The sequence below is a fragment of the Peromyscus maniculatus genome, chromosome 1, assembly GCF_049852395.1.
Source record: "Peromyscus maniculatus bairdii isolate BWxNUB_F1_BW_parent chromosome 1, HU_Pman_BW_mat_3.1, whole genome shotgun sequence".
NCBI classification, from domain to species: Eukaryota; Metazoa; Chordata; class Mammalia; order Rodentia; family Cricetidae; genus Peromyscus; species Peromyscus maniculatus.
Window position 1 is genome coordinate 157869128 of NC_134852.1, and position 23197 is coordinate 157892324.

General features: G+C 54.4%; 2 protein-coding genes across 4 annotated transcripts; both read right to left on the reverse strand.

Annotated features, from left to right (window-relative positions):
• Positions 1 to 506: 506 nt before the first annotated feature.
• Positions 507 to 8487, reverse strand: Rab1b (RAB1B, member RAS oncogene family). Its single transcript, XM_006980592.4, has 6 exons — positions 8189 to 8487; positions 6584 to 6656; positions 6246 to 6341; positions 6057 to 6152; positions 1943 to 2074; positions 507 to 1851 (listed from the first exon to the last, which is right to left on the reverse strand). Exons 1-6 carry the CDS (start codon positions 8200 to 8202, stop codon positions 1657 to 1659), a joined length of 606 nt encoding a protein of 201 aa, XP_006980654.1. The 5' UTR covers positions 8203 to 8487; the 3' UTR covers positions 507 to 1656.
• A 510-nt stretch (positions 8488 to 8997) lies between these two features.
• Klc2 (kinesin light chain 2) lies at positions 8998 to 18928 on the reverse strand. 3 transcript variants are annotated; one of them, XM_076564090.1, is made up of 16 exons: positions 18790 to 18928; positions 17789 to 18027; positions 15024 to 15254; positions 14864 to 14933; positions 14179 to 14401; positions 13413 to 13500; positions 13130 to 13231; positions 12876 to 13049; positions 12576 to 12675; positions 11754 to 11803; positions 11580 to 11647; positions 11060 to 11168; positions 10818 to 10976; positions 10622 to 10746; positions 10399 to 10456; positions 8998 to 9934 (listed from the first exon to the last, which is right to left on the reverse strand). In XM_076564090.1, the coding sequence occupies exons 2-16, from the start codon at positions 18014 to 18016 to the stop codon at positions 9851 to 9853; spliced, it is 1869 nt and encodes a 622-aa protein (XP_076420205.1). In that variant the 5' UTR covers positions 18017 to 18027; positions 18790 to 18928; the 3' UTR covers positions 8998 to 9850. The 3 variants fall into 3 exon arrangements, with proteins under 3 accessions (XP_076420205.1, XP_042114973.1, XP_006980655.1); XM_042259039.2 differs by having other exon boundaries at positions 18784 to 18923; XM_006980593.4 differs by having other exon boundaries at positions 18722 to 18888.
• Between the last annotated feature and the right edge of the window lie 4269 nt (positions 18929 to 23197).

Here is a 23197-nt window from a genome sequence, read left to right on the forward strand (position 1 = left end):
AACTAGCCCACCACAGCCACATTCAGTGCACAGTGCTGGCTGAGGAGACGTGAGGCCCCAATGTGAAGCACTTGTTCATAGTTCAGGGTATCTGGATTCTGGCTTGAAGCCAAACAGAAGGCAAAAGAGGGACTTAACTCAAAAGGACTGGAGGAAGGTGAAGACCAAGCAGGATGGAGCACATCTGTGGGGCTCAACGCCCGCTCCTGGGTCCAGCTCTTGCTCAACTTCATGCCTTGCAAGCCCTCCCTGTGGGTATTGATGGTGGCTCACCCGATGACCTCCTCCCTCCCTCCGACAGATCCGTGCTGGGCCCTTAGGGACATCCCCCAACAGCACAGCAGGCTTTCCCAGCCCCAGTATGTGGGTCAAGGGCTTTTAACAGCAAACTTGGGGCACAGTCCGAGTCAGGACCCCTGTGCATCACACCAAACTCTGGATTCCAGTTCCATGCAGCAACTCAGAGCCAGACCGAGACACAGACCACACTACTCAGTCACCACTGCTTCCTTGCAAAAACCCTTGGCTTATCCAAGGGCCAGTGGAAATTTATTTTTTTCATCCTTTTCCATCTTTCCCCAAGTGGCTTTTCCTTGCAAAATGCCTGACATGACACCAGAGGGGAACGTGGGAGAAGAGGCTCCCTCCCAGAGGGGCAGCCCAGGGATTTAAATACACACTGGAAGGGAGGGGAGGGTGTAGGGGAAGAATGGCAAGAAGACAGCACAAAGGACATGGTAAAGACCAGAGGTTTTCTGCAGGAAGCTGTGCCAGGGGGTGGGGGCCTGGGTTCTGAGTGGGGAGGGGCAAAGAGTCCCGTAACCCCAAGTGGCCCCCACACCCCCAGAGAAGTGGGTCTGGCCCCCTCAGGCTGAGGAATGGAGGGAGAACAAGCCAGATGTGCTGCCTCAAGGAAGGAAGTGGAGCTGGCAGAGAGAGGGTTAAGGCTGGTGCCCGGCCTCTGGCATGGTGGGCCTCCCGCCTCCGCCTTTCTCAGGGACAAAGGGGCCTGGCTCTGGCAGGGCAGGGAGGCAGCTCGGGCTCCCTCTGGGCTTGAGACACAGGCCCGGCCCAGCCACCGCCCACCTGCCCTAGCTGTGCTCAAGACCCAGCAGCAGCTGGACGGCTCAAGCTGAGTGTGGGAGCGGTGGAGGGAGGCAAGGGGAAGGAAAAGGTGGGCTGCTGGGCTCTGACAGACCCCTCCCCTGTCCTGAGGTCCGACGCAGGACCCTGGATCTGAGGCCCTGGATCCCCTGGCCACTGCCTACAGCCAGGGGCAGCAGAGGCAGGGAGGCCCTCGGCTCTTGGGAAGGAAGGAAGGAAGGAAGGAAAAGAGAAACCCAGTGCAGCATACATGGGGGTGAGTGACAGACAGCGGAGCCCTCATTCCAAAAGGTGCGTGGTGGGCATCTTCTCCAGGAACCTAGAGGCAGCAGCAGAGCAGTCCCTGTGAGCACCCCAGCCACAGGTCCCGCATGTCCTCCATGGGGCCCTGACAGGACTAGGACTCAGAGCAGAAGGCAGATGGGCCAGAGGAAGATGGGGAGCCCAGGACACCCCAAAGCCACAGACTCAAATGCCCTAGGAGAGGGAGGCACTTCCTGCCCCCTCCAGGGGCATCATCTGGAGAAGGTGTCCCTTCCCCAAGTGCCCCTCCTAGCAACAGCCACCACTAGCTGGCTTCACAGGGGTGCTGTCGATCTTGAGGTTGGGCCGTTCACCCCCAGAAGCTGCTCCTGGCCCCATCCGCTTTTTGATCTCTGCAGCCATCGTCATGAATGCTTGCTCGACATTGGTGGCATTCTTGGCACTCGTCTCCAGGAAGGGGACACCCAGAGAGTCTGCAAATTCCTGCCAAGGAGATGAGAGAAATAAGAGCAAGGAGAGAAGGGGTGAAGGGAAAGGAGCCCCAAGCCCGACAGCCAAGGCTGGCCCCGCTCACCTTGGCTGTGGTGTTGTCCACGACCTTCTTGGTGGTGAGGTCACTCTTGTTGCCTACCAGGAGCTTATTGACGTTCTCACTGGCGTAGCGATCGATCTCCTGCAGCCACTGTTTCACGTTAGCGTAGGATTCCTAGACACAGGGTCCAAAGTTACCATCTAGCTAGTCTAGAGAACAGGGCTCCTTTGAGGGAAAGGCAGGAGCCCTGAGCATGGGGATTCAGATGAAGTCGTCCCCTCTGAGCTTAGTGTTCCCCTGGTTCTCTTCCATGTGGAAACCCAAAAACCAAAGCCAGCACAGAGTAGCCGCCAACCAGCGGCCCCACACCTCACCAGCTGCCTACAATCACTGGCCCTTTCTGTATTCTGCAGCTCTCTCTCCCTAAACCACTCCTAGGTGTAACCACACACAGAAGCTAAGGGCATCAGAAGAAAGGCAGGTGACATCAGGCATGGTTGATGAAGGCAGACAGTCCTAGGTAGGAAGGAAACTAAAGGCATGAAGATTGTAAGTTCAAGACCAGCCCAGGGAACTTAATGAGACCCTTTCAAAATAAAAATTATGAAAAAGGGGGCTGGAGAGAGGGTTCAGTGGTTAAGAGCACCAGCTGTTCTTCCAGAGGACCTGGATTCAATTACCAGCACCCACATGGCAGCTCACAACTGTCTGTAACTCCAGTTCCAGGATATCAGAAATCCTTAACTAGCAGGCAAAACACCAATGCACATGAAACAAAAATAAATCATTACAAATAATGAAAAGGAGCTGGGCATGGTGGCATATTCCTTTAATCTCAGCATTAGGGAGACAGAGGCAGGTGAATCTCTTGAGTTCAAGCCATTCTGATCTACAAAGGGTCCAGGACAGCAAGGGCTACACAGAGAAACCCTGTCTTGCACCCCCTACACACACACACACACACACACACACACACACACACACACACACACACACACAGAGAGAGAGAGAGAGAGAGAGAGAGAGAGAGAGAGAGAGAGAGAGAGAGAGAGAGAGAGACACAAAGGACTTCCTGCTGAGCTACATATATCTCCAGTCCTCTCTTTAAATTCTCAAGCCTTGGAGCCCAGTGGGAAATGAAGGGCCTTCATAAGGAAGACCCTGGCCAGTGAGACAGGGTCACCCCACTTATGACACCAACTATCACTTCACTGAGTCTCAGACTCCCCTAGCAGCTTGACATAGAATTTGTGCGAAGGATGGAATTTCTAGAAATGCATTCAGGCTAGAGTTGTGTTTTCTCTTCTATTTAAAAAGTTGCCTACCTGCATGCATGTGTACCCTGTATATGGCTCGTGCCCTTGGAGGCCAGAAGAGGGCATTAGCTCCTCTGGAATTGGGAGTTACAGACAGTTGTAAACTGCCATGTGAGTGCTGGGAACCAAAGCTCAAGTCCTCTGTAAGAGCAGTGAACACTCTGCTGAAGCATCTCTCCAGCTCCTGTTTCCCTTCTTTAAGGTATGCTGGGCTCTACTATACACAATCTCATGTTCTAAGCTGGGCCCTATGCTAGAAGGAGGGAACAGAGGGTACTTACCTACACACCCGCCTTAGGGCACTCAGGGGACAGTGGAGGAACAGACCAGTACACACACATAGCAAGATGGGATCAAAAGCCAGAGTTGGGTAGCCTCAGGACCACCCCATCCTGCAGGCATGGACTCAGCTGATGCAAAAGCTACCAGCTAAGGAGACAGCGTCTGCTAAAATGGGAGGGTGTGGTGTCTTTGGGGAGTTGGAAGTGGGAAAACAGCAGGCTGCGGGTTGGGAAGGACTGGTGAGGGGGGGTTAGGACAGAGCTGAAAAGGTCTTGGCCTGGATAAACTTGGCATACCAACAGACACTGAGGGTTTTCTTAGTTGAATAGTAACTGGAGCATATCTGTGTTCTGGAAATATAGTCTGGGCAGGATTAGAGCAGAGTAACAAGATACAGAACAACTGGGAAGTGGCTAGAATAATCTAGAGTAATGTCCTCAACCAGGACTGCAGCCAGAAAGAGCACAGGCTTAGAGTTAGGCTACCTTGGCTATCGCCTAAGCTTGGTCATTTACTATGTGACCTTAGATATCCAGTCACCTGACCTGGGTCTCAGTTTCCTCTTTTGTTCCGATAACACCTCCCAGAAGAGCTGTTGTTTGCATGAGAAATGAATGCAGGCCTGTCTCATAACAAGTGCTCAATTAGCAAGAGCTGCTATTATCCTCATCACTGCTATTATTATGAAGGGACAGAGCTGAAATGATGGGGAGAGAATAGAGGTGCCTTGAGACGAACTACGGAGAAAGGAAGTTTTCTGGTCAGACTTACAAGGATTATGTTACAAAATGAGGATGCAGGAGGCGGGTGGGGGAGATGGTGAGGCTAGTGCTGGAATCTGAATCCTGCAGCTGGTGTGAAGCCCACAGAGGCAGTTGGAAGACAGAGAAAGGACTTTGTCTTTCTTTACACCGACATCACAGGCAAGTTACTAACGCCTCTGGAAAACACCTTCTTCATGGAGGAAACATGGTGTACTAGTTAGCATTTTTCAACTTGACACAAACCTAAACATCTGGAAAGGGCATCTAAACTGAGGAACTTCCCCCATCAGACTGTCCTGTGAGCTTGTCTATGAGGCATTTTCTTGATTGATGGTTGATGTGGAAGGGCCGAGCTCACTGGGCAGTGTCGCCCTCTGGCAGGTGGCCTTGGGTGGTCTAAGAAAGCAAGCTGAGCAAACCATGGCAATAAGCCAGTAGGTACCTTTCCCACGGTTCCTGCCTGAATTCATGCCTTGGCTTCTTCCTTCAATGATGGACTACTTACTACCTGAGAGTTTTAAGATGAGACAAGCCCTTTCCTCCCACCTGGTGTTTACTGTGGCAACAGAAAGCAAACCAGGGCACAGAGGTCTCACCATTTCCTTCACTGGGTAAGAGCAGGAAGCTTATTCCTGTTAGAGACACCATGGGCCAGCACAAGCACACACCCAGAGATGCGAACCCATGGAACATCTGTTTGGATGGAAGAATTCCAGAACACACACACAAAGGAGTCCCAGAACACATGACAAAAGCCACACCACAGAAGTGGCTGGGGTTAGTTAGGGTGCAGAAAACAGGGGTTAATGCGCAGTAAGGGTGAGCCAGTCAGAGGCTAAAGGGGCTGAGGGAGCAGTTCACGGCAGAACGTATGCTTAGTGACAGACAAGAGAGCTGCCGGTAGTGTTCTCAAGGAAAGAGAAGAGAACAGTAAAAAGTTACAGGAAGTCAATCTGGGCTGATTGGATATGACAGCTAATTAAAGCCTTGGTGACCTCTGAGGGACACTAAGCTCACTCACCTCGTTAGACAGAAGAGGTAAAGGCATGGGTATCAGGAGTCTCTGGTAAGTGGCCACTGCCCCTCAAAGCAGGAACTCTCCCAGCCCAGGACTGCCTGGCAGAAAAAGAGGCCTCTGGCCTCTGCCACTAACTGGCTGGAAGCCCTTAGCAAGTCACTGCCCCAGCCTGAACCAAGTCTTCATCTGTAAGATGGGAATATGAGGCACTTCTCATGAGCATCAAAGCCAGGCACAGTGGTGGGGCCCCAGTGTAGCCCAGCTACTAGGGAGGCTAAGGAGGAGCCCAGGGATTTGGAATAAGTTGGCAACAGAGCAAAACTCCCATTTTGTGGGGTAAGCAAGCAAGGAAAGCTAAAGAGTGCAGTTTCTATAAACTGAGTCACCGTCAGGTCAATTCCTGGCTGCTGAAGCCACCACAGCAGACACAGGCTCCAGAACTTCTGCTCATGCTGGGCCTCCTCACTTTCTTGTCTAAAGCCTTCCAATCGCTCCAACTGTCTGCAGACTTCAGGAAGCAAGGAACCAGCAGTAACCAACCAACTGACTAATTGCCACCCAACATGGGTAGTCTGGAAGGTTTGGAATAAGGTAGCAGGAGCCATGAAGCCTGGTTCTATCAAGGCTTCACGACAGGATCTAGGCAGGGTCCACTTTCGTGGCCTGTTGCCCTTTATGAAGCAATTCAGCACAGCGTCTCCTCCAGAAAGCTTAAGGGGAATGAAAACAGGGAAAGGAGCAGAGTGGGCAAGGCAGGGACACAAATCCAGGGGTACCTGGTCAGTGACGTCATACACCACGATGATACCATGAGCCCCCCGGTAGTAGCTGGAAGTGATGGTGCGGAACCGTTCCTGACCAGCCGTGTCCCACTATGAGACAGGAGGGAAGAGTAGGTCAGCCACAGGAGAGCCCCCACCCCAACAAACACTTCTGTCTCAGGGCTGGAGAACAGCCACACTCACAATCTGAAGTTTGATGGTTTTGCCATCCAGCTCGATGGTTCGAATCTTGAAGTCCACCCCAATAGTGCTGATGTAGCTCTCTGTGTACGTGTCATCCTGAAAGGCGACAGTGACACAGCCTGAACACACAGTCCAAGAACTCTCCGGAAGTCCTCCCTCCAGCTCCCTGCCCCCGCGGTGCTCCTCACTGCCAAGACTTAGTTCTAAGCACCCCAACCTGAGAGGCCTGGGCCCTTGTTCTGGCAGCTCTGGCAACTACTGTGTCCTGAGTTGCCTCTTTTTCCTCCCAGTGGCCAGCTAGGACCCCAAGTGGATGACATGGGGTGCTTCTTACTCACAGCAAACCGCAGGAGCAGGCACGACTTGCCCACACCCGAGTCACCAATCAAAAGCAGCTTGAACAGGTAGTCACTGGCAAGAGAAGATGGGCAGGCATGAAGGCAGGTCGGAAGTTCCCCCCACTCCCTGCCCCTGCAGCAGGCATGACAACACCGTGAGGCATGCTTCTGCTTGGTATACCATGGTGCTCACCAGATCCTCCCACTGTGCTGAAAAGGGATGAAAAACAGACCCTCACTATCCCCAATAAGTAGCCCTCAAAACCTTCGGCTTGCTCTGTCTGAATTCCCACTTTGTGGCAAAAGAGAGGAACACAATTTCCCAGGAAACACAACCAGCTGGGTGTCAGCACTGAGACTCTGGGGCTGTTTGGTAGGAACTGTGAGGAAACCCACGCTAGGCCTTATCGTGTGCCAGCCTAGGACCCAAAAACGAAAGCCTGAACCCGTGAAGCCAAAACCCAAGTGAAAGAGCCTGAGATGAAGTCGCTAATGAGAGGCGTCAACAAGTGGCCGTGGACGCAGCCGTTAGGGCGTCCTCCACTGTGACCGGCCCGGTGTGGGGTACTTGAAATGCATCCTCTCATTGAACCCTCACAACAGTGCAGCGGTGTGAGTGAGTACTGTCTCCAACTACCGGGGAACCGGAGGTCAGAAGGGAACGACTTACCCCCAGCAGTGGCTAACTGTGAGCCTGGGAACTAGGCCTGTCAGGCTCTGGCAGCCTGTAGCCTCCCTTCTCTGTTCCCCTAACCCTGCTGAGCTTCACCCCTTCTCAAGGAAATCTGAGGCCTAGAGCTGGAGAAGAAAAAGGAAGCGGGGAAGGGGAAGAAGACAACATGGGCAAAACTGGACGTGGGCCATCTACTCCAAAGGTGTGAGTTTGGGGAATAAAAATCCCACTCTAGGGGAGCAAGCCAGTTCCATATTCACCTAAAGTTCTTTGGCAGTGTGACAGGTGAGGGAAGCCGAGTGGGGCTGGAGGCCTGCGCAAAGGTGAGAGGACAAAAAAGGACGGGCCGCGGGGAGCACAGGCCGGTGCGGCCCAGGCAGGGCAGACGGCAGCCCCGGTGGGAAGGACCTGCGGGGGACGTGAGCCAGGCGGGGGCCTGGGCTCCCCTCTCGCCTGGGCAGCTCCTGTCTGGGCCAGCCCCGAACACCGGGCTCCAGAACAAAGTCAGAGGCAGAGAGGCTCAGCGCCCAACTCAAAGTGCTCCACTCTGGAGACCAGAAACTATCAGGATGGACTCCAGACCGCCTGCCCGTGGTCAGGCAGCGGGCGGGGAAACTGAGGCTCAGGGAGGCCGGATCTGCAGGGTCACATAACCGAAAAGGCCTGGGAGGGCCGGTGCTGCGAGCTCCATGAGCTGCCCTTCGAGACAATCGTCTCCGTGCCCTGGATAGGAGAACTCGGGGTGTTGAGCAGGGGTCCTGGGGTTCCCGGGGGGAGGGGCAGGACCCGGATGTAAGGGGGGGTCAGCGGAAGAGGGACCCGGATGTGGGGGCGCCGCGCAGTTCTGACCAGGGCCAGACAGCTTCGATAAGCGTATAGCCCCATAGACATGATCGAGGCTGCGCCACACGGCGCGGGCGGGGCTCACTCACTATTCGGGGTTCATGGCGGCAGCGGCGGCCCGCTCGGTCGCTCCCAGTCGGCTCTGCTCCGCCTCCCGTTCCAAGATGGTGGCCGCTCCGCCCTAGAGGCCCCGCCCGCGCCGCGCAGGCGCAAACACTTCCGACTCTGGTTGCCCCGCGCTGCCTTGTGGAACCTGTAGTCTCCCAGATACTCGATTCGCCACTGCTGCGCAGGCGCAACCCAGGCAACCCAAGCGCCCGTGCGCTCCTGTCGCCGCCCGCGAACTGCCTTCTGGGGTCTGTAGTCTTCCCAATCCCGGAACGACCTGCTGTGGAATCTTGGTTGGACCACCATCTGCGTGTGGAAACTTTGAGTAACACCGGGGGTACGTATGGTTCACCTCCGAGATGGGCAGCCACCCTCTTGGTTCACAAATTGAAAACATTAAACGAGAAGGTACGAGGTATTGATGACCAGAAAAACCTGACTTGTTCAGCGTTCTTCGTGGGATGGGCACTCTGCTGCTCATCCCAGGACTGCCGTCACTAGTATTACATACATGAAAAATCGTCTCGGGACGCTCCTTCAGTCCAAGAACGTACTAAGGGGTAGAAGTCATCAAGGAGGAATTGTTTAGAACCCCATAGGGGCATGCTTTAGGAGAAATTCCAAACCTGTAGCATCCCCTCAAACAGTTCAGTGTAGGGGCAGAGTATTAATTAGTTCCAGCCTCAAGGGACAGGACATGATGTGTGTGTCCCTCACTCCTCCAGATTCCACCCCACCCTAGGGATGCTGGGGCGGGGGGTGCTCTGGGCCTCCTCAAAACAAGCCCGGCTCAGATTCAAATTGTCTTTATTTCTACAGCAACATTTGAAAATAGAGAGCAACTGCCTCACCCAACAAATGGGGTAGCCCCTCCTACTGCGGGGGTGTGTGTGTGTGGAGGGGACATCAGAAGCTGAGGCAAGGAAGGCGTGGCAGGATGGCTCAACAGGCCGTACCCAGGGCGGGGTCAGGCCATGCCTGGGCGGGGCTGGGTGGGAAGGACGGTGCATAAATCCGGGAAGCAACACTTTTGGCCCGGAGGTGTGGGAGTCTGGGCATCTGCAAGGTTGGGTAGAGCACATCCCTCCAAGACCAGGATAGCGAGGAGGTCGGGGAACCTTTTCGGGAGGCTCTGTTCCTAGAACTTGGAGCTTGAGAGATACCACCACTCGGAACGGGGATGATTTAAGGCCTGGGCGGTACCACTGGAAAAGGGAGAGGCAGGTGGTGGCCCGGGACTACCGTGGACTGAAGGAGGACGACTGAGGATGACGGCCAATAACTTATTTCTCTATATACAGAAGCAACGGCCGGGAGCTGGGGGGCAAAGATGCTGAGGGACAGCAAGTATCTAGTGTTCTTGGCTTTGGGGGCTGGGTAGGCAGGCCACCACTCCCACAGGCCCTGAACATAGGAAGAGAGGCCCCCTGCTGGAAGGAATAAATAAGGAGTAGAGTTGGAGCGGCAGGCCCGGCCTCCAGGGCCCCGGCTGAGATGACAAGGGAAGAGGTTACCCTGAGATTGAACAGAAAAGACAGGGGTCCTTGGGAGGGGCAGGCAGGACAAGCAGCAGGCCCATGCGCAGGGCTGGGGTCAAGGGTCATGTCAGATGAAGGCTCTGGCGACTGGCTGCCCCTTCAGCTTTAGCCTACGAGGGAGCTTCTTCTGGAGAGGTCCATGGAGCTGGAGCTCAAGGTACGGCTGTCGGAAAGAGCGGTGCCTCCAGGCTGTGGGCAGAACACAGAGGGCATGTAGCTCAGACTACTGGGAGGGAAGGGGAGGGGGAAGGGGGGAGGGGGAAGGGGGAGGGGGAGGGAGGGAGACCACACAAGAGTGAAGGATGATGAAAGGGCCGACCCAAACCAAGTCCCTCCTGCAAACCCAGCGAAGCACAGGCTGGCCAGAGTTCCAGTTTGGCTCACACCTGGGGCCTGAGAGCGTCACGCTGTTCCTGGCTGACTGCTTATCTGCCCCGTGCAAGGGCTATGTCCCCTTTACCTGCCTGCCTCAGTTGTTCCCACCTCTCTCCTCCCTGCCCTGCTCCTGCCCTGGGCCTGGAACCAGACAGAGCTATTGCTGGATGAAGAGTCACCGGAAAGCTGGGTGGGGACAGACACAGACCAAGGGCCTCGAACCCTGGGATAGAGACCTGGGTCTAGGCTGCCTAATGCCCGATACCCTCCACTCTTACCTGAACTGGCTCTTCCACACTCTTGTTAAGGAAGTTGAGAGAGCTAGCCCTCTTCATCCTGAGGGAAGAGGAGGACCAAGATTTGTTCATGGTGAGACAGTAAAGGGACATCAGGAGGGGTCTTGGCAGGGAGGGCAGAATAAAGCAGACTTGGCAGTGTTTCCTGAGAGGAATGGGAAATCACTTGGGAGCCCACAGGACACGATCAGGGACAGAAACTCACCTAGAATTAGGGGGCTCCTGTGGGCCACCCCCCTGCAGCTTCCTCACCAGCATCTCACTGCTACGTCTCAGGGCATCCCTGAGCTTCCCAAAGGAGCCACTGCGCCGCAAAGAGCCGCCGCCATCCTGTGGGGAAGCACTGGCTCTAGGTCCTCCTTTCTCTGTAGTCTGACAAGCTTTCTCAGCCCCATACTCACCCCACTCCACTCAGCTGCAGGCCCCGACTCCTCCAGGTCAGACTCCGACCGAGGCCCAGCACCCCCAGACACATCTCGGCTGCCACGGCGGTCTCCTCGTCCACCACTCCCATCTTTTAGCAGCTCCACCACCTTGGTCTGGCTGGCAGGATCCAGGCCCTGAAAGGGGGCGGGAAGCATCAGGCCCTGACGTGTGGGGCCTCAAAGGTCCCTATTTGCCCCGCTCCACCGTGGAGCCCCACCTGCTTGCGGCTGCGGCTGGCACAATCTTCCAGTGTGTGTGCAGCTTCCAGCTTGCCCTGGCGCCGGTACAAGGCGCCCAAGCTTCGAAGAGTGGTGTTGACTGTGGGACTGTGGACAGAGCAGGGAAGTCTAAAAATCTTTACCCAACAACCAGCCTACATGAGGCGCTGGGGACCAAACATCCAGAATCTGGCCTTTCCTATTCATCCAACCCTGTGGTATACCCACTGGTCTCTCCCATCCTGAGAGAACCACTCTAGGGCCAGAAACCTGGCCAGGCCCTAGAGTTCTAGGACACTGCCACCAGAACGAGAAGCTGGGAGACCCAGCAGTGAGTGAACCAAGCTGTCTCAGTGCAGAAAGTCTTCTTGGGTTCGGGTCTTGAGGGATGATGAGCTAACAGAAGAGAGGTGTCTCAGAGGTGAAAGGATAGTGAGACCTGGGTCTCACTGACCAAGGATACTGTTTCCTTTTTCCTTGGTACTCACTTTACCCCAACCCAAACCTATCGGCCCTCACCTGTCAACTTTACAGGCTTTGTACCAGCTGCCATATTCCCCATAGGGGGCGTTGTCCCGGCGCTTATCCTGAGGGAAAGACCAGTCAGCTGGGAATGGCGGAAGCTCTCAGCTCCAGACCTCGCCCAGCCTCATACCCTCCCACATGTGCAAGCTGTGCCCACAGTGCCCTTACCTTGCTCTCCTCTCGTTCCTCTGCATGCATCCAGATGGGCTTGTTCTCTCCTAGGAGGAAATAGGGGACTGTAACCTACCTGCCATATAGGTCTTTCCAATTAGGCTGGACAAGGGACTCATGTCTGGGGAAGGGGACAGGGGTATGTAGGAAGGACCAGGATTAGGCTTTGTTGAACAAGAAGCAAATCCAAAACATCACTGACCCTCCCTTCCCTGTACCCAGATGACCAGGCCACAGGTCTGTGTCAAATGACTCTAAATGAGGTGGGGTCAGGAGTAGGGTGGCAGCCCTAACACACCTGAGACCAGAGACTAGTGACACACTTGAATGAGGGGCCAGGCTGAGGGACGGGGATCAGGAAATGGCTAGCCATAGCGGCCAGAGGCTGTTCCTGGAAAGAAAGACACTTGGGCCAGCCCTCGAAGTAAACAGCAATTGTCACACAGACAAAAGAGGAGACTGAGTGTGGTGCTCGCCTTCAATCCCAGCACGCGGGAGGCAGAGGCAGGCGGATCTCTGTGAGTTCAAAGCCAGCCTGGTCTCATAGTGAGTTCCAGGACAGCCAGAGCTACACAGTGAGACCCTGTCTCAAAAAGGGGGGATGAGGGGGGTGGGGAGGGAGACTCAGCATGGAATTTGCCAATTTGTCTGGCCAGGGCAATGAATTAGGTGAGTGGGCTCCTGTGGGAACCATCCAGAGGTTTTCTTTTCTGCCAGCCTCTAGGCAGGATGGTCTGCAAGGTCATTACTGTCCTGGGTGCTCCTGGCTGAGCAGCCTCTGTTGAATGAACTGGAGGCACATGGCAGCCATGGACTCACCGTTGACAGAGCCAAATTCCTTCTCATGAGCACGGGTAAGGATCTCCTTGTACAGGGTCTCTGCATCCTGGTACTTGCCCTGTTTCAGGTAGCAGGAAGCCTGGAGAGGAAAGACAGTGGGTAAGCAGCACACAGGGCCCTTAGTTTTCTTCTCCTTCCTCCTAGACATCAGCCTTCCTCCCAGCCTCCCTCCTCCCTGCCCCCCTCCTCCCAGCTTCCCTGCCTCCTCCTCCCTGCCCCCCTCCTCCCAGCTTCCCTGCCTCCTCCTCCCTGCCCCCCTCCTTTCCAGCCTCAGAGCACCAGGTTGTTCTTGGTCTTTGCCACATTGGGGTCGTCAGGCCCAAGGCGTGTGGCGTAGATCTCCAGGGCACGCCGGTAGTAGTACTCCACCTCCTCAGCCTTGCCCTGGTTCTGACACAGCAAGGCCAGGTTGCTGAGCTGCTTGGCCACATCTGGGTGAAACTTGCCCAGGACCTGGGGAGGGTCAGTGGCTGGGTCAGAGCTGCTCAGACTGCTCTGTCCGGCCAGCAGGCCTAAGCCCTGCCTGCTCCCACCTTCTCCCGGATCTCCAGGGCTCGCTTGCACAGTGGCTCAGCCTCTTTGTACTTGCCCCGCTTGCCATACAGAACAGCCAGATTGTTCAGGGTTGCAGCCACCTAGGGGTAGGAGAATGGAGGGGCCTTCACTTAGAAGGTGGAAACTTGGGGACATGTGAGGGATGAAGGGCAACACTCAATCCAATCCCCCCCCCCCCCCCCACCGGAGCTGAGGACCGAACCCAGGGCCTTGCCTAGCCACTGAGCTAAATCTTCAACCCTCAATCCGATTCTTACTTACAGCTGGGTGATCCTTGCCCAGTGTCTTCTCTCGGATGGCCAGGGCATCATTGAGCAGGTGGGCAGCATCCTTGTACTTGTTCTGGTCCCTGGGAGCAGGCAGGACATTCAGGGATGTCCTCCAGCCTGAATCCTGACCCCAGGGGCCTGTAGTCCCCATAGGCACTCCTCCTGAGGTCACTGATGAGTGGACATGATTGGAGTGCAACTCAAAGCATCGGAGGCCTGGACAGCCCTACCCTTGAGAGCTCTGGGGGCATTAGGCAGTTTATCACAAATCACTAGGGACCCACCTCATACCCAGGCCCCTGAGCAACACTCAAGTGACCCCCAGTGCCTTGGCTCACTGTCACCCATTATGAGTTCTGGGCCAATCTCTGTCCCCACCCCTTTCTTCCCTCAACCTTTCCCCGTCTTTCTAGGGTCTCACGTGTCCTAGGCGTGCCTTGAACTAGCTGTGAGACCAATTCCGACTGTCTTGCTTCTACCTCCTAAGTGCTGGAATTACAGTGTGGACTTCCATACCTGGCTTCAAAGCCGGTTCTCAAGCCTGGGTACCTCGAGAAGCTGTGCTGACTCCCAGTGACCCTAATGTTTTCATTTGTCACCTTACTGTTCTTCACAGACAACCTTTTCTTAAGACTCTAATAGACAGGTTTATTTCCAGTTGGAGGCCAGCTCAACATATGTGGGCCCTTCTTTCTCTCCTGCTCAATTGCCCCTTGAGACATCCATCTGGTGTGCCCACATAGCCAGAGGGCCCTTACCGATAAACCAATGCCAGGATGTTCAGCATAGTGGCCACATCAGGGTGGTCATGGCCTGATGTCTTCTCCAAGTCCTCCAGTGCCTGCTTGCAGAGGGGCACGGCCACCTCATAGCGGCCTTGTGAAGCATACTGTATTACCAGATTGTGGAGGGTACGGAGTCGTGCTGGTATTTCATAGCCCCCATGCTGTGCAGCTACATCCCCTCCTCCAGGGCTGGGAGCTACAGGGCCAAGGACAGGAAGTTAGATGTACCTTTTCCTTTCTGAGCTAGGCTGGCACATGTCAGCCTAGCCTTTTGCTCATGTGTTCCTGGGCAAGTCACCAGTCTGCCTTAGCTTCTGCACATACAGAGTAGGTTTAGTTATTGCCCTTCATCTCATCTGCACTGTGAGTGAGGCAATCATGGCCCAGCTCAGCAAGGTCCTGCATGAGTCTCTCCGACTGTCTAAAGAGGCCCAGAAAGAGACTAACAGTAGAGCCAAATTCAGATCCTCCAGACCTGCTAAGCATGCCTCCACCTGCTCCCCTCAGAGCTCAGGGACCTAAGATGTAACTTGGAGATTTGCTTTTTAAGCCCTAATATGCTGGGATAATGGCATTGGAAATACTCCATCTCCTGTGTCCTTTAGGACTTTACACAACTGTTCTTTCCCTTAACCCAGAGCTAACTGCCCTTCTGTACCTGGGCTCTGCTCATCCTCATTGGGAAACAGGTCATCCAGGGAGTCTTTGGGAACATCACCCTTCTCCTCCTGGAAAGGAAGACAGGAAAGAGTGTCAGAGAAGTTGGCTTAGGTGTCAGTGGGCATGTGGGCACTAGACGTTGGCCAGCTGAGGCTCACATTTGGGGAGGCATCCTCATCCAGCTTGCGGATCTGGCTCATGAAGAGCAGGTGCTGCTTCTCCTCCTCCAGCTGAGCCACCGCCTGCTCACTGCGCTGCAGCTTCTGCTGTGTCCCCGCCAGCTCCTCACGCAACCACTGGTTCTCCTGGACCAGGCGCCGCACCTGAGCCCGCAGCTTCTGCTTCTCTGACTCCACGGCCCCCAGATGGCTTGACAGTGCCAGGATCACCTGTGCAGCCAGCCAGATGAAGGTCAGAGCCCTGGCCATCCCTTAGCCGGTAACTACAAAAAACCTGGCCCTGGCTGAGAGTAGCTGTTAGGTATTAGACCTGAGCTCTCCCCAACCCAGGGCCACAGACTTCAGTCTAGAGCTCCAATCCAAGAGGAGGTCTGGTAATTTTGACTGCCAAGATCCTGGTGGGACCTCTGAGCTCCCAGACTCTTCCTTTGTTTCCCTTCGGTTATCCACTCCACCCACTGCAGCCATGACCAAATACAGCACTGCTTCCTGCCCAGGCCTAGTGCTTGCTCCAAGAACCCCGACAGGTGGCTGACAGGCCACAGGCAGACCTCATCCTGACTTCTGCTGAGCACTCCCAGCACTCTCTGCCTGCTGAAGTGGAGGGAAGCAGCATGTGTCCAAAGTCCCCAGAGTCTGAAGAACCAACCACAGGGACAGGTGAGGGGATCCACTGGTCCTCAGCCTCCACACCCAGCTCTTTCAACATCTGACGCCCTTCTTGACTCTCCAGGCCCTGTCTATCATGGGGCCTTGGCAGAGGCTATATTCTTGTGTATGCTTCTTTGCCTCTTTTCAGGCATGCTTGACCCTCCGCTCCATCTCCATTGCTGGTACCCTTTATGCCATTCTGTTCCCAGTCTGTGGACGCCTGCACACCAGTGAGAGTGGAGCCCCTGAGTCCCTTCTGTAGCCGACAGCCGAGTGGCTGAAGAGGTGATACTGCCTTTCCAGAAGGGTGGGCAGTCCAGGACCCTGCATTTTAAAATTTGTTTGCATACACTTTAAAATTTAATTTAATTTTGTTTTTCTTTCAAGACAAGTTTTCTTTGTGCAGCTCTGGCTGTCCTGGAACTCTCTGTAGACCAGGCTGGCCTCAAACTCAGAAATCCACCTGTCTCTACCTCCTGAGTGGGATTAAAGGCGTGTGTCACCACACCCAGCTGTTTGAAAACATTTTAGGGACAGGTGTTTTCATAACCACTAGCTTTTAAAAAAAGTCCCTATGGCACATGCTTTTTATCCCAGCACTCAGGAGGCAGAGGCAGGTGGATCCTTGTGCATTCAAGGCAGCCTGGTCTACACAGCCAGTTCCAGGACAGTCAGAGTTGTGTAGAGAGAGACCCTGTCTCCAACAAAACAAAATAGTCCCTAACCAACCTGGAAGTATATACACCAGATGGCACAATCACTATTTTAAAGACAAGGAAACCAAGACAATACAAGCTGCCCAAGATTTCTGAGACCAGGTAGTCGCTTGGCCAAGAACCAAAGAGAACAAACCCTTCCCACAGAATCCAACCCCTCCCTGTCCAACAGCCCACTGTATGGGGGCCAAAGCAGAACTCCGAAATGATCCAGGTTCTGTCATCCCCGAACTTGCCAAAAGCCAAAACTTGCAGTTGTCCTGCGCCTTTCCTCTCTCTTCGTCCCCAGGTCCTGCCGAGCCTCCTTCCAGAGTATCTAGAACTGGTGTCTTCAGGGCTTCTCCTCTAATCAAACTTCCACCTCTCATTGGAAACCCAGCAGTGGTTTCCTAATCACTTGTTCCGAGTCCATCCTTGACCTACTAATGTTAACTCTCCATAGTTCACAGACAGTTTTCAAAGCCTAAGGCAGACTATGTACCCTCCAAAGACTTCCTGATATCCCGGACATACCCTGGCTTCTGTTCCCTACGGCCTCTCCTGTCCCTCTCTCCCTCTCCATAAGTTCTAGTCAGTTCTTCTTTCACTTCGAGCACGACTTCTCCTCCCTCGAGCTCTTTACCCATGTGGTTCTCCCCACTTGCCTCTTCTGGCCCAGCTCCTCCTTCAGGTCTTGAGTTAATGTCATCTTTGAGAAGTCCTGCCTGACCAATAGACAAGAACCCCTACTATAAACTATCACAAGATCTTGTCTTTGGATCACTGATCACAATTTGTTCCAAGCAATTAATCGAGAGAGAGAGAGAGAGAGAGAGAGAGAGAGAGAGAGAGAGACCGAGAGAGAGAGAGCGCATGAAGGACGTGTGCTTCTCTTCCCCTATTGCACTGTGGGGGAAAATCTTAATTTTATTTGGAGGGGGCAATAAGATGAGACAGGGTGTCACCATGTGACCCAAACTGGCCTGGAACTTGAAATCCTCCTGCCTCCGCTGCTCAAGTGCTGGGATTACAGACACCACGCCCAGTGAGGACAAGGATCTTGTCTGCCTTGTTGAATTCTGCATCCATGGCATTACCAGACTGCCTGGCACACACCAAACAAGTGATAGACTACAGAACTTAGTGAATTAATTGAAGCATTTCTGTTCTCCTCTGCCATCTAGTCTGTTAGGTAGAATGGGGCCTGGTTGGCATAGCTTTGTGTGGAGGTAGGGGTGCCCACCTGGGCAGGGCTGGCATCTCCAAAGTCTATTCCTTTAACATTACTTATTGTTCTAACATAAGACTCCAAGAGACAAGTGTTTCCTCGCTGAGAGTGTTCCTACACCACCAGGACCCTCCCAGTAATCTTCCACCTCAGCCTCAATGCTGACCTACCTGAGCCTCCCCAAGCCCCAGCTCGATGGCCTCCAGGGAGCGGCGCAGGAGGAGGCACCGTTCCTGCGAGCCTGGCTCGGCCTCGGTTGCCTCATGAGAAGCCAGGGGAGCCAGCAGGGCACGATGCTCTCCGCGCAGGGTCTCTAAGCCCTGGATAACAGCCTTGGTGCCCAGCACGATCTCGTCCTGGCTCAGCTTCTCCTCCCGCGGAAGCACCATCGTAGCCATGGTCCTGCCGTCTGTGGAGGTGAGGGGCGGGCAGGCGGGCGCCCGGCCGAGGGCCACACCACCGTCCACCCCAGGTTAGGTAAACACCGGGAGGTCTCCAGACGCCTAGGTCCCCAAGGGTGCGTGCCCAAGATCCCCCAGCCCGCAGCTCGCACCGCGGCAGCACTCGGCCTACAGGGGGCGCGCCAGGCTCGTCTCGCCTAGGGAGACGCAATGCGGTGTGGCTAGCGAGGCTGGACTCGGATGCTGCCCTAGACCACCGGCTCAGGCAGGCTGGCGCAGCCCGGCCACCCGGCTTTCCCGGAACTGTCCTAGTCAAGACACAGAGCGCTCGGGCCCTGAAAGGGGGGTCGCAGGCGTTGCCACGCCGGAGACCACTGCCCCTCCGGAGGGGCGATGGGTTTTCAGCCCGGCCCACAGCCCCCTCCCCCAGGGCAGGTGGACTCGTGGGGCCCCTCCCCCAGGCAGGCTGAGCCCAGAGGCTCCCCCGTCCGCCGCCCCCCGGGAAGCTGCGGTCCTGAGTTTCGGGACCGGTTTCTGCAGGCCGCGCCCACAGCGACCCCTCCCACGGGCGGCCAAGCGCCCGCAGACCCTCCCGAGGAAAGGCCCCGCTCCCAACCCTAGCCCAGGACCGCGCCCCCTCCCCGCGGGCCGGTCGGGTCCTCCCACAGGCCGCGCCCACGACGACTCCTCCTCTAGGCCGACCTGCAGCCGCTCCTCACTGCCGGGCCCGACTCGGTCTCCCAGCCAAACCGGCCCGCGCCAACCTGCGCCTTCTGCTCGGGTCTGGCTCCGGCTCCGGCTCCCGCCCGGCTTCACCCGGATCCGCGACCGTGAGCTTGTCTAGCTGCCTCCATCCCGCCGGCCTTCCCAGCAGTCTCCGCGCCGCCTTAAAGGTGAAGCCGCTACCTCGGCGGCGTCGGAGGGGGCGAAACACGTTCCAGCGGGCCAGTTCTCTGCCTTAAAGGGGCCCCGCGGGCCAGGCCGGCTCCGGGGTGGGGCCAACCCTGAAGGGACGCAGAAGGGGCGTGGCTGGGCTCGCCCCCTTGGACCCGGGCTTCCTGGTCTGTGAAACACCCCGGAGCCCAGTGTCTGGACCAGGGATGATTGAGGAGCAAGGAAAAGGCCCGACCTCCTCGGAGTCTGGAGCGAGGCAGTCTACGTTTATCGAGGGCTCACCACTTGTCAAGTGCTTTGGTTGATGTCTTAAGTGCATTAACTTAATGCTCACAAAGGCCTGCTGAGCTGGGTACCACCATTTCCCACATCTGATTCCCGTCCCTAGGCTTGTTTGTTTCTAGAGACGCCCCTCCTCCTGGCTTCAGAGTTGTCTGTGTCTGTAGAGAATTCTCAGCATTCGAGGGTTAGTTTGTGAGGGAACTGAAGGAGGCTTCTGGTTAAAAGGGAGAAAGGGGTGAAAAGGAGTAGGCTGAGGACCGTGGAGAGAAGACCCGAGCCCCTGAGGGGAACATCGGAGCAGATACTGGAGTTATCTTTGGTCTGTGGTGGTGTCATTGGGGGCCTCAGATCAGATTCACCAACTCGGAAGGAAAGACCTCTGTACTGGCTGGTTTTATGTCAACTTGAAACAAGCTAGAGTCATCAGAGAGGAGAGAGCCTCAACTGAGAAAATGCCTCCAGAAGATCGGGCTGCGGGCAAACCAGTAGAGCATTTCCTTCGTGATTGTTGTGGGAGGGCCCCGTCCACTGTAGGTGGGGCCAGAAAGCGGGCTGAGCAAGCCAGTAAGCCGCACCCCTCCATGGCCTCTGCATCGGCTCCTGCTTCCAGGATCTGCCCTGTTTGAGTTCCCGTCCTGACTTCCTTCACTGATGAAGAGTTAGCCAAACATTCCCCCCAAAGTGCTTCTGGTCATGGTGTTTCATCCCAGCAATAGTGACCCTGACTAGGACACCTCCTTGGTCCGTAGCGCACCAGATTCTGCAATACTACTCTGATCTCTGCGGCACATCCACTTGGCACTGTCTGCAGCATCAACTTTTCTAACATTTTTCTTGTTGGTTTGCCTTCTAGAATGCAGGTCATCACCTGCTGGTCAGGACCTGAAGTAGCTCAAGACAGAGAATACAGCAGCCCTCGGTAGATGCTAGTTTATAAAAAGTGGGGGGGGGTGTTGGGGGAGTTGCTGGAAAGATGGCTCAGTGGTTAAGAGCGCTTATTTCTCTTGCTCAGGACCCAAGTTCCATCCCCAGCACCCATGTGTTTGGTGGGTGACTCACAACCATCTTTAATTCCATTAATTCCAGAATTATTCCAGAAATAATTCTGATTTCTGCAAGGCACCAAGCACCCATGTGGCACACATACATACTGAGGTGAAACACTCATTCACATAAATAAATCTGGAAGGAAAGAAAGGGGGCCAGAGGAACCCACTTGCCCTTTACCAGTCTTACACACTTAGGTTTGATCTGATTCTCTGTAACAGTGGACCAGCACCGAGTCCCTCACTCAACTTCCTGGTTGATAACTCTAGGAGATGATGGCAGTTCCCACACAGTGAGAACTGGAGTAGGCATCCTAGGGACCTGGGGTTTATCAGATGAGTAGGGATGAACTCAGGGAGGAAGGTTCAGCACTTGGTGCCATCTTCACGGAGAGATTGCCCAGCACTTTTAGCTTGAGTACATGCTGTGATAGGGAGCTCACTCTCTTCTCCTGAGACACTCAAAATATTAGAAAGGTCCTTCACCTCACCCTCAAGACAGGGTCTCATGTAGTTCAGGCTGGCCTCAAATTGGCTATGTAGCTAAGGGTAACCTTGAACTTCTGTCTGCCATCATCTCCTATGTGCTGAAATTACTACCATGTCCAGTTTTATGGCTTGCTGGAGATCAAACCCAAGGCTTCATTCATGCTAGGCAAGCACTCTACAGACTGAGCTACAGTTCCAGCTTAACGGGTACTTTTTACTTAAATAATCCCAAAGTGCCTTCTTCATGTACTCACAGCTTGTCTCCAGCAAGAACTCTGTTAGCCAATGGAGAGCGTCAGAGACAAGGAACGTGCCCACTGCCTTTGCTTTGTCTGGCCTAGCCCACATCTTTCAAAAGTGCCATTACAGTTTCCTGGCCCTTCTCTCCTCTGTCAACCCAGATGCTGCTGAGAACATGGTGGCAGCCCAGGGCCCAATGATCCAGAATGAGTGAACTGGATAGTCACCAAGTGATTGGGGCTCCTGACGTGCGCCTGTACCACGTCAGTGGCAGCACCTGCCTAGCATATATGAAGCATATGAAGCGCTAGGTTCAATACCCAGTGTTGCAAGTAAACAAAAATACAATCTTTCCACCTGTGAAGCCCAAGATCAGCCTAACTTTGGCAGCTGCCAGTAAGGCTTGTGGTCTGATAAGACACTAAGTTACTACTTATATTTCGGTGAGAACCCACTAGGTTTGCCTCGATCTTGTGCTGCCTCTATCAGTGATTGTTATTACATTTCAAAACTTATCTTGACAGGAGTGATAGTGCACACCTTTAATCCCAGCACGAGACTAGAATCCATGAGTTCAAGGACAGCCTGGTCTATTGAGCAGAAATCTCTTTTTGTTTGTTTTTCAAAACAGGGTTTCTCTGTGTAGCCCTGGCTACCCTGGAACTCACTCTGTAGACCAGAGTGGCCTTGAACTCAGAGCTCTGTCTGCCTCTGCCTCCTGAGTGTTGGGAATGAAGGCGTGCGCCGCCGCCGCCGCCGCCGCCGCCGCCGCCGCCGCCGCTGCCGCCGCTGCCACCACCACCTGGCAAAGGGACCATCTTTGTACCCTGTTCTCTGGTAGCGAAGGCTCCCAGTGAGCACTTCTCTCTTGTTTCTCTGGTCCAAACAGTCTTGTCACTGAGAGTGTGTGAGGAAACATGGAAGCCAAGTGGCATGCCATTGCCAATGCAGTGGCACAAGTGTGCATACCCTCAATTCGGCTGAGTCGGAGTCCCCAGAAGTAGAAACACCCCAGAAGTAGAAACATATACTCTCTATGCCTCTGTAGGCCCCTGCATTGCATGAAACACCCCCAAGGAAAAGCAACCAACCAATACCTCTGTCCCTTCCCTTTTTCTCTCTACCTAACAGAGGGGCTCGTTCCTTTCTGTCACCTTGTCCCAGGTAAATAAGGAGCAATGTTCACTCTTGCTTTGTGGCTTTTGTTGGCTCTAGCAGAGGCTGGTTTCTTCTGTGCTTCTGCAGGCAAGCTGGCCTTGTCCCCGAGTGCTGGGGAGAGAGGGCTGGACCTTTTGGACTGTTCTCTTCCTTTATCTTGCTTCCAGTGCCTGCCCTTGTCTGTGTTCAACCTTTCCAGCCACGTGTCTTTGTTATCTGGTCTCTGAGGACTACAGTGTTCCCTGAGGGGAAGGACTTTTTTTTTTTTTTTTTTTCCAGAGACAGAGTTTTTCTGTGTAGCTTTGCACCTGTCCTGGTACTTGCTTTGGAGACCAGGCTGGCCTCGAACTCACAGAGATCCGCCTGCCTCTGCCTCCCGAGTGCTGGGATTAAAGTCCCAGTGTGTGTCACCACCGCCCGGCAAGGGGAGGGACTTTTACTCTGTCCTGCTCTGCCCTGGGCTCCTCCACTTCCAGCTGATTTCCTGCCAGGCTGCTGATGGGTGATCAGTAAATGGAGAAAAAGGAAGGAGTTAGTGTGGAGAGGTGATTCATCTCAGGCTGTTTCTGTGATGCTCAACAGCACACCCACCCCAAGCCTTTGGAAATTGTTCTTGCTACTTACTTTTTATTATTATTATTATTTTATTTTAGCTGGGCGGCAGTGGCTCACCCCTTTAATCCCAGCACTCGGAAGGCAGAGGCAAGTCGATCTCTGTGAGTTTGAGGCTAGCCTGGTCTAAATAATGAGTTCCAGGACTGCCAGGGCTACACAGAAAAACCCTGTCTCAAAAAACAAAAACAAAAAAAATTTAATTTAATGTATGGTTGTTTTGCCTGCATGTATATCTGAGCACTGTGTTCATGGAGCACCCAAGGAAGTCAGGAGAGGAGGTTTCCGGTCTTCTGGAACTGGAGTTACAGACAGTGGTGAGCTGCTGTGTTGGTGCTGGGAATCAAACCTGGGTTCTTTGGAAGAGCAGCAAGTACACTCTAGCCCAACCTTTCTTTTCTTTTCTTTTCTTTTTTTTTTTTTTTTTTGAGATAGGGTGTTTTTGGTAGTTGAATGT